The 17,916-nt window shown below is 44.7% G+C and overlaps 1 protein-coding gene across 6 annotated transcripts in view; it reads left to right on the top strand.

The window, feature by feature from the left end:
- The window catches only part of TRPM4 (transient receptor potential cation channel subfamily M member 4), a 36,240-nt gene that overhangs the window by 16,551 nt on the left and 1,773 nt on the right, over positions 1-17,916 (top strand). For all 6 annotated transcript variants that reach the window (XM_082435881.1, XM_082435880.1, XM_082435882.1 and 3 more), the window contains 8 exons: positions 2,940-3,069; positions 3,248-3,393; positions 4,497-4,609; positions 4,971-5,048; positions 8,307-8,738; positions 13,541-13,673; positions 13,853-14,027; positions 14,241-14,418. In XM_082435881.1, coding sequence (XP_082292007.1) covers positions 2,940-3,069; positions 3,248-3,393; positions 4,497-4,609; positions 4,971-5,048; positions 8,307-8,738; positions 13,541-13,673; positions 13,853-14,027; positions 14,241-14,418 — 1,385 coding nt within the window. The remainder of the gene's footprint in view (positions 1-2,939; positions 3,070-3,247; positions 3,394-4,496; positions 4,610-4,970; positions 5,049-8,306; positions 8,739-13,540; positions 13,674-13,852; positions 14,028-14,240; positions 14,419-17,916) is intronic.

The following is a 17,916-nucleotide window of genomic DNA, read 5'->3' as shown; positions in this document are numbered from 1 at the left end:
TCCTTTTGTTGATAATGTCCTTTGATGCACAAAAGTATTACATTTTGATGAAGTCCCATTTGTCTTTTTTTTTCCTTTGTTTTCTTGTGCTTTTGGTGTCATATCTAAGTAACCATTGCCAAATCCAAGATCATGAAGTTTTATCCCTATGTTTCCTTCTAAGAGTTTTATAGTTTTATAACTATTATATATATAATTATTTAACCCTACATATTAATCTTATTGAGATTCCTTACATATGATGAGTCACTTCTGTCTTGCTGATTTTAAAATTCTTTCTTTGTTTTTGGCTTTCAGTAATTTGATTATAATGTTTTGTAGTGTGGATCTCTTTGAATTTATCCTACTTGGAGTTTCTTCATCTTTTTGGATGTACAGAATCATGTATTTCATCAGATTGGGGAAGTTTTAGTATGTTATATCCTCAAATATTCTTTCTGTCCCTTTCTCTCTGTCCTCTCCTTTTGGGACTCCCATTATGCATATGTTGGTATGGTTGATGGTGTCCCACAGATCTCTTAGGGTCTGTTTATTTTTCTTCATTCTTTTTCCTTTCTGCACCTCAAACTGGATAATCGCAATTGACCTATCTTCAAGTTTACAAATTCTTTCTTCTGTCTCCTCAAAGCTGCTCTTAGGCCCTTTAAATGAATTTTTCATTTCAGTTATTGCACTTTTCAGCTCCAGAATTTCTATTTGGTTCCTTCTTATTTTTTAAAAATTTATTTATTTAATTATTTATTTTTGGCTGCGTTGGGTCTTCGTTGCTGCGTGAAGGCTTTCTCTAGTGGTGAGCGGGGGCTACTCTTCATTGCAATGCACGGGCTTCTCAATGTGGTAGCTTCTCTTGTTGCGGAGCACAGGCTCTAGGGGTGCGGGCTTCAGTAGTTGTGGCACGTGGGCTCAGTAGTTGTGACTCGTGGGCTCTAGAGCACAGGCTCAGTAGTTGTGGCACACGGGCTTAGTTGCTTTGTGGCATGTGGGATCTTCCTGGACCAGGGTTCGAACCCATGTCCCTTGCATTGGAAGGCGGATTCTTAACCACTGCGCCACCAGGGAAGTCCCTGGTTCCTTTTTATAATTTCTATATCTTTATTTCTATTCTCTATTTGCTGACACATCATTCTCCTGGCTTCCTTTAGCTCTTTGTTCATAATTTCCTTTAGCTTTTTGAGCATATTTAAGACAGTTGATTTAAAGTCTTTCTCTAGTAAATCCAGTGGCTAAGTTTCCTAATTTATTTTGTCCTGTGAATGGGTCATACTTTTTTGTTTCTTTGCATGCCTCATAATTTTTGTTGTTGTTGTTGGAAACAGGACATTTTGAATATTATAATATGGCAACTTTGGAAATCAGCTTAACTCCTGCCTTCAGGGGTTGTTGTTGCTGCTTGTTGTGGGTGGTTGTTGTTTGTTTAGTGACTTTCCTAAGCTATTTTTGTAAAGTCTGTATTCTTTGTCATGTATGGCCACTGAAATCCCATTCTGTTAGCTTAGTGGTCAGCTAGTGACTTGACAGAGATTCCCTTAAATGCACAGGGGTGGGGGAATAAAGCTCTTCCACTTTGCAGGTTGGCTCTTTGTGGAGCTGTCTTTCAACACTTAGGCAGGCTGTTTACAATTTGACGTTAGCCTTCACTTCCTGCTTTTGCTGAGCCTAAAGGTCAGCCAGAGGTGAAAGCTTAGGGCTTTCCATAGTCTTTCCTGAGCATGCATCCAGTCTTGGTCATGTTTGTAGCCTTCTAGATTTCCTGGTACATGTAGGAGCTTTTTATTTTTTTGTTTTATTTTTACTTCTTTATTTATTTGGCTGTGCTGCGTGGCATGCGGGATGTTAGTTCCCCCAACAGCGATCTAACCCGTGCTTCCTGCAGTGGAAGTTCAGAGTCCTAACCACTGGACCACCAGGGAATTCCCCATAGGAGCTTTTAAAACCCCTTACTCCCCCAAGCATCTCCTTCCCCAGCTGCTTCCCTCTTCCCTCCCAAGCTGTTCAGAGTATCTATTGCTTGCCTCAGCTACTTGAGGCAAAGAATCTGTTATTCTTTGCCTCAGTTAGCTGAGGCTGATACATTTGTGTTTAATGTTTTCAAACACCACCTGGGAAGACACTTCTGCTCTGGGGAAGCACCAAAAACAGTGAAACAAAGGCCAACCCTTGAGCTGTCCCTTCAGAGAGCCACCAGCTAGGTTTATACACACAACCACAATTATTTAAGAGTAAGATCTGAATTGCTCCTTCTGATACCAACAACCTGAAGCAGGACTATGGGCTGTTGCCTTCAAGGCAACCACTGAGCTGGGGAATTGGCAATGGTAAGTGGATTAGTTAAAATGTCACAGTGCTCTTTTACTGAGATCTTTCATTAAGCATTCTCCTGTTTGCTGTAAATTTTATGTTAGAGTCCAGAATTCCGAAAAAGTTGATCCTGACAGTTTTTTGCCAGCTTCTTTGTTGCTTTTGTGGAGGGACAGTGTTTTGAAGTTCTCTACTCTGCCATTTTAGGTGACATCTCCATTGCTTCTTGGCCTGTCTGTAACCTCTGATGTCATTTTAATTCCAGCCCAGCCCCTGGTCTCTGAACCACCTGACTTCTGACATTTTCCCTTGATGTCCAGTTTCTTCCAGATCCATCTACAAATATTACTTCATCCTTGGTCTCTGATGACCTTGGTTAAATTCTTTTTTTTTTTTTTGGCCATGCCACGCAGCTTGCGGGATCTTTGTTCCCCGACCAGGGATCAAACCCGTGTCCCCTGCAATGGAAGCATGGAGTCCTAACCACTGGACCACCAGGAAATTCCCGACCTTAGTTAATTCCTAACCTCTGGCTCTGTCCCTTCCCTTGATCACAAGCTTTCCTCTCACCTTCTTCACCCCTCTGTGACTCTCATTCCAAACTCTGACCCTAATTGTGACCCCCGTCTCTGTCTCTCCAGGGTTCCAATTCTGTGGCCTCAGCTCTTGGGGCCTGTCTGTTGCTGCGAGTGTTGGGGCGCCTGGAGACTGAGGCTGAGGAGGCAGCACGGAGGAAGGACCTGGCAGCCAAGTTTGAGGGGCTGGGTGTTGGTGCGTGGGGCATGGGTGCCTGGCGGGGCAGGGACAGGGAGCTGCCATGAAGGGGGTTGTAAACCTACCCATTCCTCCTCTTGTCACTCTGCCTCTTCCCCTTCAATCCCCTCATCTCTTCGCTCACACCGTCTTCCTACTACTTTTCCTCCCTCTCACATAAATCTTCTGCACCCAGACCTCTTTGGAGAATGCTACCGCAGCAGCGAGGAACGGGCTGCTCACCTGCTCCTTTGGCGCTGCCCACTCTGGGGGGATGCCACCTGCCTCCACCTTGCCATGCAGGCTGATGCCCGTTCCTTCTTTGCCCAGGATGGGGTACAGGTGAGCATCTGATATACCAACATCCCAAACAGTTCTCAGCTGGACTGTGGGAAGTCTGGAGGATAAGCCCCTGCCATGGTGGGCAGTCCATGGTCTTGACCAGCCTCTCCCCCTGGAGATAACCCCTCTCCAGAAAGTCTCAGCCTTCTCCTGGAAGGGTTGGTCTTCCCAAAAGAAGCCTCACACCCTGCCACAGTAAAGCCAACCTTCCCACAGCAAAGCGCACCCTCCTAAAAAGTTCTATTCCAGGGAATCCCCTGGCAGTCCAGTGCTTAGGATGCGGCGCTTTCACTTCCGTGGCCCAGGTTCAGTCCCTGGTCAGGGAATTAAAAAAAGTTCTATTCCAGATATAGGAATACCTGGGACTTTAGTAAGAAGTGTCACCTCTCACACAAGAAGTCCTTCCCACTTCCTTAAGAGGTGCCCACTGCCAGGCTTCAACAATTAAAATGGTGTCACTGGACAATTACTTAGTGTTTTGGATATAGACAAACTCTGGTTTAGGAAATCCTACCCTTCCTTTGGGAAGACCTGTGTGCCCCCATAGTTGCTCCCATCCTGCTAATCCTGACATTTTGAAAACACTCTCGGTCTCCTTAATCTAAATCTGACAGGGGCAAAGAGAGTCCCATCCTCAGTACAAGAAGTTTTGCCTACCCAGCAGGAAGTCCCATTTCACTTCTTGGAATGATTTGTTGGCACTTCAAATACTTTCCCTGAGTCCTTTGCTTTGAATGGTGGTTAAACTCATGGATTGCAGCTTTTGCCTCTTCTGTAACCTCCCTGTGCTCCACCTGTGAAAAAGGAGAAAATATTAGTACCTGTCCTCCTGGAGGTGTGGTGAGGGTTAAGTGAGCTAATCTATGTAAAGTGCTTAGCCCAGTATCTGGTATATCATGTTAACAAATGTTGGCTGTTTAACTCTTTTAAAATCTGGGACAGATGTTCCTTGCCTTTGACTCCTTTCCCCCAACCCCCAGTAGTTATGGCCCCCACAGTGAGCATTTGCTCTGTGCTCTGGAGTGTGGCTTGATCCTTGTCTGGGGTCTTTGGGAGAGGGCTGTGGGGAGATTCAGGCTCCTAATCCTCCCCACACCCCACAGTCTCTGCTGACACAGAAGTGGTGGGGGGAGATGGACAGCACCACACCCATCTGGGCCCTGGTTCTCACCTTCTTTTGCCCCCCACTCATCTACACCAACCTCATCACCTTCAGGTCAGTCCCCTGGGGTTAGATTGGCAGGAGGAGGGGGAGAGGGGAGATCAGTCTCTACTTCCTGCTGAATTCTGGCTGCCTTTCTACTTGGTCTGTCCAGTGCTTCCCCCACCCTTGTTCATTCTCTTTCCCTCCCCCCAGACTGGGAGCATGTTGTGGGAAGCGAGCTTTGGGGGTGGGTCTCTGCAGTATCTCTAGGGGCAATTCCTCTGCCCTCTGGCCATGGCTCTGGGGGGAAGGTCACTTTGGGATGATACCTCTCATTCCCTGCAATGTCTCTGGGTGACTGAGTTTGGTTTGGAGAATTCCTCTCCCACCTACCCTCCCCCTATTTCTCACTCTGTGTGTCCCTCCGTGCCAGGAAGCCAGATGAGGAGCCCACGCAGAAGGACCTGGCATTGGACATGGACAGGGACGTCAGTGGGGAAGGGCCTGGCGAGTACGTGAGGCACCAGCACTGTGCGGGGGTAGGGGGCACCCTAGGCGGCTCCAGGAGCACCAGGTAATGGGAGCAAAACCAGAGGGGAGAAGTGGGGCTTCGGGAGATGGTGGTTTCATGAAGCCACTGAAAATACTGAGGAAGTTTCCCAAATGCCAGGCTCAAGGCTTGGTTCAACTTTGGTTCTGCCACCAAGGAGTTCCTCACTGAAAATCAATTTGCTTCATGATACATGTATTTCTGTCTTGATAAAGCAAGTGGAATTGGGTGGATTTGGTTCATTTAGGGATCTTTTGCCAATTTTTTTTTTTCTGACTCCAGGGCCTTTGCTCTTAATCTCTGTGCTGTGGTACCCATGAAGGTGTTTTCAAAATCAGTCCTAAGCAAATGAAATTGAATATTTATCAATCTTCTGTTAATTCTGCAGAGCAGAGGTGCTGGGGGACTTGGCTCTGAGTCAAGCAGAGCGGGGTTCAAATCCCGACTTTGCCTTTGTAAGTGGCCTCACCCCTGAGCCTCAGCTTTCTTTGCTGTAAAGAGAAGGTTGTACGTGTGTTAGTCAGGTTAGGTTGAGTAATGCTGCAGTGACAAAGCATCCCAAACTCTCAGTGGGCTGGCAACAGTGAGGATTTAATTGTCATTCATGCTCCATTTTTGGGTTGTCTGCGGCTCTGCTCCACGTGGTCTCCACTTTGGGATAAGCAAACACCTCCTAGCTGAGATGTTGCTGGTATCATGGTAGAGGGAAAAGAGACATGGCAAACCAGGTTCTGGACCTTAAAGCCTCCACTTGGAAGTGACACGTGTCACTTTTGCCCACATTTCATTGCCAAAAACTAGTCATATGATAATTCCTTAGCTCTTAATTCTCCCACTGGGAGGGAACCAAAATGTTTGGTCCACAGTAATACAATATACCACAACGCCTGATGGAACAGTTGGGAGGATTCATGGAGATAATGTGTATTAAATGTGCATGTTGTAGTGCCTGGCACAAAGTAAGTGCTCAGCTCATGGGGACTAGCATTACTACTGCTATTACTGATACACTTATTTGTTTTGTTGAATGGTGTGTGTGTGTGTGTGTGTGTGTGTGTGTGTGTGTAGGTATAAGGGTCTAAATCTATGGTAATAGAGAAACAGAGGAAGAGGCCCCATCTTTGCACCCTCCATCTCTACTTTAATCATCTGAATGGGAACAGGGAGGAAACTCAGCCCCAGTATTCCAGAAGAAAGAGTGTTTCTGGTAACTGTTAGAAACATAATCATACAGCCAGAAGTCTGTAAAACCTACCACCTGCTGTGAAACAAGTCAAATTTAAATGTATTATGTATATACATATTTTTTCTGAGACAATGCACAAAGAATACAAAATATTTGTCAAGGTAGAAGAGACTACTAAGAAAAAAATTTGGACCACTGAAAAAAATTAGACAGAGGGTCCCAGTGTCACGATCCATAGTGGTATCCTTGTCTGGTGAGTTTCCAACATTTGTACCATATGATGATGACAATAGCTGAGGTTATAGAACACTTACAGTGGGCAGCCAGTGCGCTAAATTGTTTTGAAAATCAGTTCATTTAATTCTCTCAACAACCCTATGCCATAGGGTCCATTATTATCCCCATTTTACAGATGACATAACTGAGGCATTAAGTCACCCACCTCAGATCATGTGATTGGTCAGTGGTGGAGCTGGGATTTGAGCCCAGATCTTCTTGTTCCTGAATCTGTGCTTTTAGTCACTGTAGAAAGCCACCTCCCTGGAGAGCTTTGTAAAAGGACAGATTCCTGGATGCTTCTCCTCCAGGGAAGCATCCAGGAATCTGTGTGTCTCCTGCCTGGAGGTGATTCAAGATGGCAGACTTTGGGGAGCATTCTGACCCACCGCATATTTTTGTTACCAGGTCTGTTTTGTCTTATTATTGGGGAGCTAGTTCTCCTCTCTGCATCTCACTTTCTTTAGCTTTTACTGTTCTTTCTGCTTATTTTCTTTAGAACAGCCTGAAAAAAACAAAAAAAGAACAGCCCTATTGAGATATAGTTCACATACCATTCAGTTCACCCATTTAAGGTGTACAATTTTCAGTCATTTTCAGTATATTCACAGAGTTGTGAAATCATCACAAAATTAATTTGAAAACATTTTCATCACTGCAGCAAGAAATCTTGTACCCATTAACAGTCTCACTCCCCGCTCCTCCCTTCTCCCAGTCCCAGGCAACCGCTAATTTACTTTCTGTCCCTACAGATTTGCCTGTTCTGGACATTCCATATAAACGGAGTCACACACCAGGTGGTCTTTTATGACTGGCCTCGTTAACTTAACATCATGTTTTCAAGATTGATCCACTTTGTAGCATATGTCAGTGCTTCAATCCTTTCTATTGTTGAATAATATTCCATTGTTTGAATCTACCACATTTTATTTATCTATTCATCAGCTGATGGACATTTGGGTTGTTTCCACTTTGGGGTTTTCTTTCCACTTGGTTTATAAAGAGAGGATGCCTTTCCAAGCCAGTTTATTTTTCCTGTTAGCTTTCTGAATTTATTATTATTTGTATTATTCATTTTTCTGTTTCTGATTTGAGGTCAGAATTAAGAGTTAGGATGAAACTGGGACAGAGGATCAGAACTCAGGTGAGAAGGGTCAGAGATATGAGTAGACCTAGAAGCTTAGAATTCAGATATGGCTGTACAGTCAGAGATCAGATATAGAGAAGGAAGAGTTATCTGAGAAAACTGTGCTGGATAATCTGATATCAGAATTTATGGGTTAGAAGTTAATATTCAGGGATGGAGTTGTCAAACCTGGGGAACCAAGGCCATGAAAGTGAGGGGGTCAGAGGTCATATTTGAGGGCCAGAGGTCAGATAGATGGTCCAAGGTCAGACAGAGAGTCAGAGGTTGTGAAGGTGAAAGAAGAGGGACTTGGAGACAAAAGCCAGACAAGAGTCAGAGGTCAGCCCAGAGGCCAGAGGTCAGAAAGGTGGAAAAAGTCAGAGGTGCAAGCTCAGCAGTCTTGATGGTAGGAGATTTCAGAGGTCAGAAATTAGATACAGGGGTCAAAAGTCAAGGTGATGGCGGACATCAGACTTAGTTTCAGGTCAGGCAGGGTCAGAAGTCGTGAAGGTGGGGAATGTCTGGAAAGGAGGATGAGGAGGATATGAAAGTTTAGAGGTCCTGATAATGGTGACAGTCAGGTGCAGAGGTCAGACTGAGCCCTTCTCCCTTCTCTCCCTGTCTCCCCCAGGACCACAGACCCTCCTGAGAAGACGCCCTTGGGGGTGTTGAGGCCGCCCAGCCGCAGGAGCTGCTGTGGGGGGTGCCCCCAGCGCCTGCGCCGCTGGCCCCAGTTCTGGGGAGCGCCGGTGACTTCCTTCATGGGCAACGTGGTCAGCTACCTCCTCTTCCTGTTGCTCTTCGCCCACGTGCTGCTCATTGACTTCCAGCCCGAGACGCCCAGCGCCCTGGAGCTGCTGCTCTACTTCTGGGCCTTCACCCTGCTCTGCGAGGAGTTCCGCCAGGGGCTGGGTGGCGGCTTGGGCAGCCTGGCCATGGGGGCCCCCAGGACAGACTCCCACCAGGCCCCACTGCGCCGCCGCCTGCACCTCTACCTCTCAGACGCCTGGAACCAGTGCGACCTGGTGGCCCTCACCTGCTTCCTCCTGGGCGTGGGCTGCCGGTGAGTGCCCTGTGACCTTACACTCACAGCCCATGGCGACCTCTGACCCTTCCTTCCTGGGGGTGGGGGGGTGGGAGTGGGGATGGGGGTGAGGGGTGGGGTTGGGGGTCTCAACTCTTGGCTTCCCTGCGGCAGGCAGAGGCTAAATCCAACTCCACTTATTCTTTTCTTTTTTTCATTGAGGTATAGTTGATGTACAATATTATATAAGTTGCAGGTATACATATAGTGATTCACAGTTTTAAAATAACTTTGCTTATTCTTTTTTTTAAAAAATTAATTAATTAATTAATTTGGCTGCATTGGGTCTTCGTTGCGGTGCGCAGGCTTCTCATTGTGGCGGCTTCTCTTGTTGCGGAGCACGGGCTCTAGGCGCGCAGACTTCAGTAGTTGTGGCTCGCGGGCTCCAGAGCGCAGGCTCAGTAGTCGTGGCGCACGGGCTTAGTTGCTCTGCGGCATGTGGGATCTTCCCAGACCAGTGCTTGAATCCGTGTCCCCTGCATTGGCAAGCGGATTCTTAACCACTCCGCCACCAGGGAAGCCCCTGCTTATTCGTAAAAAAAAAAAAAAAAAAAAAAAATCCCATCTTGATTGAAAGTACTGCCTAAAGATGTTCCGTAAGCCATTTGCTCACATGTGGATATCTGGCTTTAGGGCTGATAGGATAGAATGAGGACCCCACTGCTCTTCATTCTAGATCTGGACTTTACAGAATGTTTCTCTAGTCCTCAACATGGCCCTGCAGCTGCACCCCTGTCCTGGACCCCGGACATCAGGCCACACACCGAGTGCCACCCTCACCTCCTCCCTCCTCTTCCTCTACAGCCCTGGGTCCCAGGCCCCGTCCTCCTGGCCCCTGACTTTCTCTGTCTCATCCCCCTATTTACCTCCACGCCTGCCTCTCCCACCTGGACCCTTGCCCCAGCCTCTCTTCCCTCCAATCCATCCCCCACAGGGCCCGCAAGGGTCTTTCTACACCCAGAGCTGGCCTGTCTCTTCCTGCTTCTTGGGGCTCTCCAGCGCCCATGCACAGAGTCTCAGCCCCTGCCCTTCTCTGCCAGGGCTGCCTCCCTGATTTCTTTCTCTTTTCTTCATTTACACTCTGGCTTGTCTGAGAGCGACTTGCAGTTCCTTCTTCACAAGGCCAGTGGTTTTGACCGTGATCCTTGGTATTTTGAATCTGCGTAATTATAAAATTGCAATCAGAATTTTACCAGTACTGACGGATTCTTACCAAGGAACTATTTTCTAGTTACTTTAAACTGCCTTGATTGATTTTACATTGCAGGGCAGTGAAAGTAGCTTCAATTATTTTCTTTTTCAGTTTCTGAAATTATTTCAACTTGATTAATTATTATTTGGGTTAAGTTTTACAACAAATATTTGGTTCAACGTTTGTGTTTTTGTCCGTATCAAATTTTGCCAAAATCTAGGGTCTGTGTTTGTGAATTTTACTTTGTGGCTTTTATTTCTTGCATGTGCGGTTTTCCTGGGTCAAATTGCATAATTTTAAATTTCATCAGGGAGGCCTCAATGCTTTGTCAACTTTTTACTCCATAAAAATCTTGACTGTTTCTGCTTATTTCTTAGCTAATTTACAAAAAACTAACTGTGAGGAATTACCCTCAACTATTTTCTGTTGCCCAGACTGGGCTATATAATGTTAGCTCATTTCTTCCATAGTTTCTAGATTGTATTGTGTGGTGCCAGAGAGAGGGCAAAGGGCAAATCAAAATGTCCTCGGGAATAAATTGTGTTGTCTTTGGGTCTTGGCACATGCTGTTTCCCCTTCCTGAAACACTTTTCCCTCCTCTCCTTGGCCAAGCCAACTCCTACACTTCCTCTCAGCCTCAGCTTTGCTGTCTCTGCCTCTGGAGGTCTTCCTTTCTCCTACCCAGACTCTGGGTCTCTTCTTTGTGTTCCTCTAACATCCTGAGAGTCCCCCCAATAGTGCTTTGACCATGGCTTTTGCTGTCTCTCTCCTCATACAAGATTATAAACGCCTCAAGCCACATCTATCTTGTCTCCCAGCAACTTAAAACATCTTTGAACATAGTCTGTGCCCAAAGAAATGCAGAAGTGCGTCCTTATTGAACAAGATTATATTCAAATGAAGACGAGCATAGAACAGAAACGGATTATCTTCCTCAGCCATTTCAAGCTTCCTCCTTTTCTCAGCAGTTACCTCCATCAACAGTTTGGTGCACATCCTGCCTGTTCTTTTTCTATGCATTTACCTACTTCTTTTATACACAGATATTATACACAGATGATACTATATTTTATTATTCTTTTGCAACCTCTTCTTTTCCTCTGTAATATGTCCTGACATTCTTTCCATGTCAGTATTTGCAAATATTCCTTATTCTTTAACAATGTTGCATCAGATTCCTGAAGAAGGGGTTTTAGTCTTCGCCGGCTAAGGCAGACAAGACGGACTTCTTCTTGCCAGATTTAATAAATGAATGAATTCCTTTCACGAGGCAGTGGGACAAAAATTCTGAACTTCAAGAGATAGAATTAGGCCAAAAATTTCTCTACAAAGCGTCTTTCATTTTCTACTTGAGATAACATGAAGTTATAATCAGATATTAGCTGCTCTGTGTCCAGTCCTCTGATGGTGAGTTGTTTTTTTTGTTTTTTGTTTTTAAATAAAGTCCTAGCTGTTAGGACACCACTGCTTTTGAAGAGAGCAGACAAAGAACTTTGTGGTCACAACCTAGTGACTATTTACAGGGGATGAAGTGTCCTGACACCCCCTTTTATAATCCGGATGGTTGACAGCAATGACCCCCTACTCTTTTCTCAGTTGACACACTGAGAGGTATGCTTCCTCTGTGCTGTGTTAAAAATGGTACAAAGTAATTCGACATGAATAATTTATTCAAACAGCAGGATAAGAAAGTTTTGTAGAACACTGTGCTTCTGTTTATTCCTTGTATTTTGTATAAAGTATCTTCTGAGAGGAAAGGGCTAGGACCATGTGCTACCACCCTTTAGGAATACCAGTGATAGACATTTTTGTCAAGCTCATCGTTTTTTAGGTGGGGGAAGAATTATCGGACAGGAAAAAAAAAAGCCAAAAATCTCATTTTACACGGGAGAAATTTCCCATGTTCTCCAGAATTGAATGGATGAATCGTTTTATTTTGCCAATCCCTTCCGGATGGACATTTCAGTTGTTTCTAATTTTTTATTATTCCAAAGTAATAACAGTTTACATCTGAGATGTCAAAGGGTATGTGTATTCTTGATGTGGATTGCTTTCCTTGTAAAATAGCTTCTTCCGGCTACACACCCACCATCTGGGTAAGACACTGCCCCCTTGAGGACATGCTTGATGATACCTGATATTTTCAATCTTTAAAATTTTGTAGCTCTCAATTTAACCTTTACATGTTTTGCCAATCTGATGGGAAAAATGACCTCTCCTTGTTTTAATTTATGCATCCCTGACTCCTAGTTGGGTAAGTTGGGCATCTTTCATATCTAATGGCACATGTACTCTGTCAACTGTCTTTTCATATCCTTTGCCCCAGTTTTTAATTTATTGTGTTCATCGATCTCTTGCATGTATATATTTTTTGGTAGGTGCTCTCCTTATACTCTGGATCCCAATCCTTGGTGGTTTTGTTCTAAGTGTCTTCTTACAGTCTGCAGCTTGTCTTTTCACTTTTGTATGTTCTTTAAACATTCTTTTATTCTTTAACTTTTCATTTCGAAAAACCCCGAGACATAAAAAAATGTTGCAAAAACCGCACAGAGAATTCATCCAGATCCCCCAAATGTTAACATCTTATATTATCAGAACCAGGAAATTTTATTTAAATTTCATCAGTTGTCCACTGATGTTCTTTTTCTGGATCAGGAGCCAATCCAGGATTCCATGTTGCCTTTAGTTGTCATGTCTCCTTAATTGTCTCTAATCTGGGACAGTTTTTCAATCCATCTTTGGCTTTTATGATCTTAACACTTTTGAACAGTCCAGACCAGTTATTTTGTAGAATTTGCCTCTGTTTAAATTTGTCTGGTATTCCCTCCTGATCAAATTTAGGCTATGTATTTTTGGCAGAAAATTTCGCCTTTCTCTGTCCATCGTATTTATGTTATCTTTTAATACACATAAGTTTTATATTTCAAAGTAGTTAAATATTCAGTCTTTTCCTTTATTATGATTTTGTGTCTTGTATATAAGACTCTTTTTCTTATATGACACTTATCTTATGTCAAGCTTATGAAGAAATTCTTCTATATTTTCTTACTGAGATTTTGATGTTTTCCCTTTTACTCTAGGTTTTTAATCCCTTCAAAGTTAAAGTACATGATGCAAAATAGAGATATAATTTTTATTTTCCCCATAGGGATTGCTGATGTTATTCACCATTTGACCTTCCTCTGTGAATTGTGTGTTATCCTTTATCCGATTTCCTGTTAGGTCGTTTGTCTTCTGCTTATTGGTTTGCTGGAACTCTCTATATTTTGCCTTTTATAGGTTGGACAAATATTCCTGCAGTTTTCACAACTTGATTGCTACAGGGACCTCCCAGCTTTTTGCTAAGGCCATTGTTCATGCAGCCATTATTTAATGGGTACCAGCGCCCTGCGTGGCCCAGCTTGGCACTGTCATGGGTGCCAAATTTTAAATCTGAGTAAACCCCGGGTGAATCGGAGGTGGGGGGGGTCCCAGTTCTGGCCCTGGGGAGGCCACATCCTCACCTTCAGCCTGGTGTTGGGAAGACTCGGGGTTTTCCTTTGCACCCTGTAACCCTTGAGTGACCCCTGCCACGTCACCCATACCCCAGGCTGACCGCAGGACTGTATGACCTGGGCCGTACTGTCCTCTGCCTCGACTTCATGATCTTCACGGTGAGGCTGCTGCACATCTTCACAGTCAACAAACAGCTGGGGCCCAAGATCGTCATGGTGAACAAGATGGTGAGGGGTGCGGCAGGGCTTGTGTGGGCGGGGCCAGAGGAGGAAAGGGGCGGAGCCAGGGAAGGTGTCGTGGACTCTGGAACGCAATGTCAGGGAAGGAGGCGGGGCTTTGGATGCAGGGGCGGGGCCAGAGTAGGGAAGGGCAGAGCCCGGATTGGTCTCATCTTCCTCTTCTGCAGATGAAGGATGTGTTCTTCTTCCTCTTCTTCCTTGGCGTGTGGCTGATTGCCTACGGGGTGGCCACGGAGGGACTCCTTAGGCCCCAGGACCGTAACCTCGAGAATATCCTGCGCCGGGTCTTCTACCGGCCCTACCTGCAGATCTTTGGGCAGATCCCCCAGGAGGACATAGACGGTGAGGAGGGATGAGAGGGCGTAACACCCTCCCTCTGAGTCCCACCTCTCTCTCCACTATCTCTGGGTCTCTGGCCCCTCCTCTTTCTCTTTGCGTCTCTGTTCCCCCCTCTTTCTGGGATTCTGTCTCCCTCTCTGCTCTCCCATGCCCGTCTGGATTTCTGTCTTCCTTAGGGCTCTGTCTCTCTGGCTCCATCTCTGTCTCCCTTTACAGCGGGCCTCATGAAGCCCGACAACTGTTCATCGGAGAAGGGCTTATGGGCGCGCCCCTCAAGGACCCAGGCAGGCTCCTGCGTCTCGCTTTATGCCAACTGGCTGGTGTTGGTCCTCCTCGTCATCTTCCTGCTCGTGGCCAACATCCTGCTGGTCAATTTGCTCATCGCGATGTTCAGGTGAGTCCCCACTGCTCTCTGATGATCAGACCTCATCTGGGTGACCTCACCCAGCATGACCCTTGACCCCAGCGTGATTCTTGATCCCAGCTTGACCTTTGACCCCGGCATGATTTTTTTTAATTAATTAATTTATTTTTTTCTGTGTTGGGTCTTCGTTTCTGTGTGTGGGCTTTCTCTAGTTGCGGCAAGCGGGGGCCACTGTTCATCGCGGTGCGTGGGCCTCTCACTGCTGCGGCCTCTCTTGTTGCGGAGCACAAACTCCAGACGCACAGGCTCAGTAGTTGTGGCTCACGGGCCTAGTTGCTCCGTGGCATGTGGGATCTTCCCAGACCAGGGCTCGAACCCATGTCCCCTGCATTGGCAGGCAGATTCTCAACCACTGTGCCACCAGGGAAGCCCCCCCAGCATGATTCTTGATCCCAGTCTAAGCAATTCTAGTTTTAGTCTCTGAACTCTGATTCAAATCTAATGCTGGCTTTTCCCAAACCCAGTTAGAGTCTGCTCCTGACCTGGCCTTTGGAATCCGATCTGCTCTCTGAGCCCAGGCTGAAGATTAAAAATTTTTTTTATTGTGGCAAAATATTTATAACAAAATTTGCCATCGTCACCATTTTTAAGTGTACAATGCAGTGACATTAATTACATTTATAATGTTGTACAACCATCACCACTATCTATTTCCAAAACATTTTCATCACGCCAAACAGAAAGTGTGTACCCATTAAGCAAGGGTAACGCCTCATTTTCCCCTCCCCCACCCAGTTCCTGGTAACCTCTAATTTACTTTCTGTGTCTATGAATCTGCCTCTTGGAGGTGATTCATGTAAGTGAAATCATACAATATTTGTCCTGTTGTGTCTGGCATAATGTTTTCATTGTGCAATCATGTTGTAGCATGTACCGCCACTCCATTCCTTTTTATGGCTGAATAATACTGATGTATTGTTATAAGGCATTTTGTTGATCCATTCATCTGATGATGGAAACTTGGGTTGGTTCCATCTTTTGGTTATTGTGGATGGCTGCAATGAACATTGCTGTTCACAAATCTGTTTGAGTCTCCGTTTTTTATTTCTTTTGGGTATATTTCTAGAGTAGAATGCTGGGTCATATGGTAATTCTATGTTTAGCCTTTCCTTACTAACAGTTGTTATTTACCTTATTAAGAGGTTCTAGCCATTCTAGTGGGCATGAACTGGTTATTTCATTGTGGTTTTGATTTGTATTTTCCTAATGACTGGTGACACTGAGCATCTTTCCATGGACTTATTGCCCATTCGCACATCTTTAAAGAAATGTCTGTTCAAATCCTTTGCCCATTTTTAAAAATAAATTTATTTATTTTATTTATTTTTATTTTTGGCTGTGTTGGGTCTTCATTGCTGCGCGCAGGCTTTCTCTAGTTGCAGCGAGCAGGGGCTACTCTTTGTTGCGGTGCGCGGGCTCCTCATTGCGGTGGCTTCTCTTGTTGTGGAGCATGGGCTCTAGGCGTGCGGGCTTCAGTAGTTGTAGCACGTGGGCTCAGTAGTTGTGGCTCGCGGGCTCAGTAGTTGTGGCTCGCGGGCTCTAGAGCACAGGCTCAGTAGTTGTGGCGCACAGGCTTAGTTGCTCCGTGGCATGTGGGATCTTCCTGGACCAGGGCTCGAACCCGTGTCCCCTGCATTGGCAGGCGGATTCTTAACCACTGCACCACCAGGGAAGCCCCCTTTGCCCGTTTTTTAAATTGAGTTGTTTGTATTTTAGTGTTGAGTTGTAGCAGTTCTTTATTCTGGATATTAAACTCCTATCACATATATAATTTGCAAATATTTTCTCCCATTCTGTTGGTTGTCTTTTCCTTTTCTTGATAATATCCTTTGATTCTTAAAAGTTTATTTATTTTTTTTTTTTTTGGCTGTGCCACACAGCTTGCGGGATCTTAGCTCCCTGACCAGGGATTGAACCAGCATCCCCTGCATTGCAAGATGGATTCTTAACCACTGGACCACCAGGGAAGTCCCTGGGATTTTCTATTTCTATATGTAGGCTATATCATCTGTCAATGGAGACAGTTTTACTTCTTCCTTTCCAGTTTGGATGCCTTTTAGTTCTTTTTCTTGCTTGCTGTGGCTAGAACTTCCAGTATAATGAATAGAAGTGGTGAAAGTGGGCATTCTTTTTTTTTTTTTTTTTAACATTTCTTTATTTTTTTGCCTGCGTAGGGTCTTAGTTGCGGCATGCGGGCTCTTTGTTGTGGCATGCGGGTTTTTCTCTCTCTAGTTGTGGTGCGCGGGTTCCAAAGCGTGTGGGCTCTGTAGTTTGCGGCACGAGGGATCTCTCGATGAGGTGCAGGAGCTCAGTAGTTGTGGTGTGCGAGCTTAGTTGCCCTGCGGCATGTGGGATCTTAGTTTCCCGACCAGGGATCAAACCCACGTCCCCTGCATTGGAAGGCAGATTCTTTACCACTGGGCAACTAGGGAAGTCCCGAAAGTGGGCATTCTTGTCTTGTTCTTGATCTTTGGGGAACGTTTTCAGTCTTTTTTCATTGAGTATGATGTTAGCTGTGGGTTTTTCGTAAGTACCTTTTATCGTGTTGAAGAAGTTTCCTTCTATTTCTACTTTTCTGAGTTTTTGTTTTGTTTTGTTTGTTTGTTTGTAACCATGAAAGGGTGTTGGATTTTGTCAAATGCCTTTTCTGTGTCTCCATGTCAATTGAGATGATCACATGGTTTTTTTTCCTATGTTCTATTAAGGTGGTATATTACATTGATTGATTTTTGTATGTTGAACCACCCTTGCATTCCTTGCATATATCCCACTTACAGTCCTTTCAATATGTTGTTAAATTAGGTTTCTAGTATTTTGTTGAGGATTTTTGCATGTATATTCATAAAGGATATTGGTCTGTAGTTTTCTCGTGATATCTTTATCTGACTTTGATATCATCATGGTAATGCTGGCCTCATAGAATGAATTGGGAAGTGTTCTCTCCTCTTCAATTTTTTGGAAGAGTTTGCGAAGGATTGGTGTTAAATCTCTTTAAAATGTTTGGTAGAATTCACCAGTCAAACCATCTGGTCCTGGGCTTTTTTTGTTGGGACATTTTAAATTAGTGATTCAATCTCTTTACTTGTTATAGGTCTTTTGAGATTGTCCTGTTTCTTCTTGAGTCAGTTTAGGTAATTTGTGTGTTTCTAGCAATTTGTCCATTTCATCTAGGTTATCTAATTTGTTGGTGTACAATTACTAATAGCATTCTCTTATAATCCTTTTTATTTCTATAAGGTTGATAGTAGTGTCCCCATTTTCATTTCCTATTTTATTATTTGTGTCCAGGCTGACTTTTGAACCTGACTCCAATCTCTACTTAATTCATGATAGCTTTCCCAACTTGACCTATGACATCTGACCCTGGACACTCCTAACCCAGCTACTAATTGCGTCCTGTAATAACCTCCAACTTTATTGATCTTGACATCTGCCTGCTGCCTTGGGCTTCAAACAGATATTGCCTGA

The sequence above is a fragment of the Balaenoptera physalus genome, assembly GCF_965194825.1.
Source record: "Balaenoptera physalus genome assembly, chromosome: 19".
Taxonomy (NCBI): domain Eukaryota; kingdom Metazoa; phylum Chordata; class Mammalia; order Artiodactyla; family Balaenopteridae; genus Balaenoptera; species Balaenoptera physalus.
This window is presented reverse-complemented; position numbering and strand designations above follow the sequence as displayed.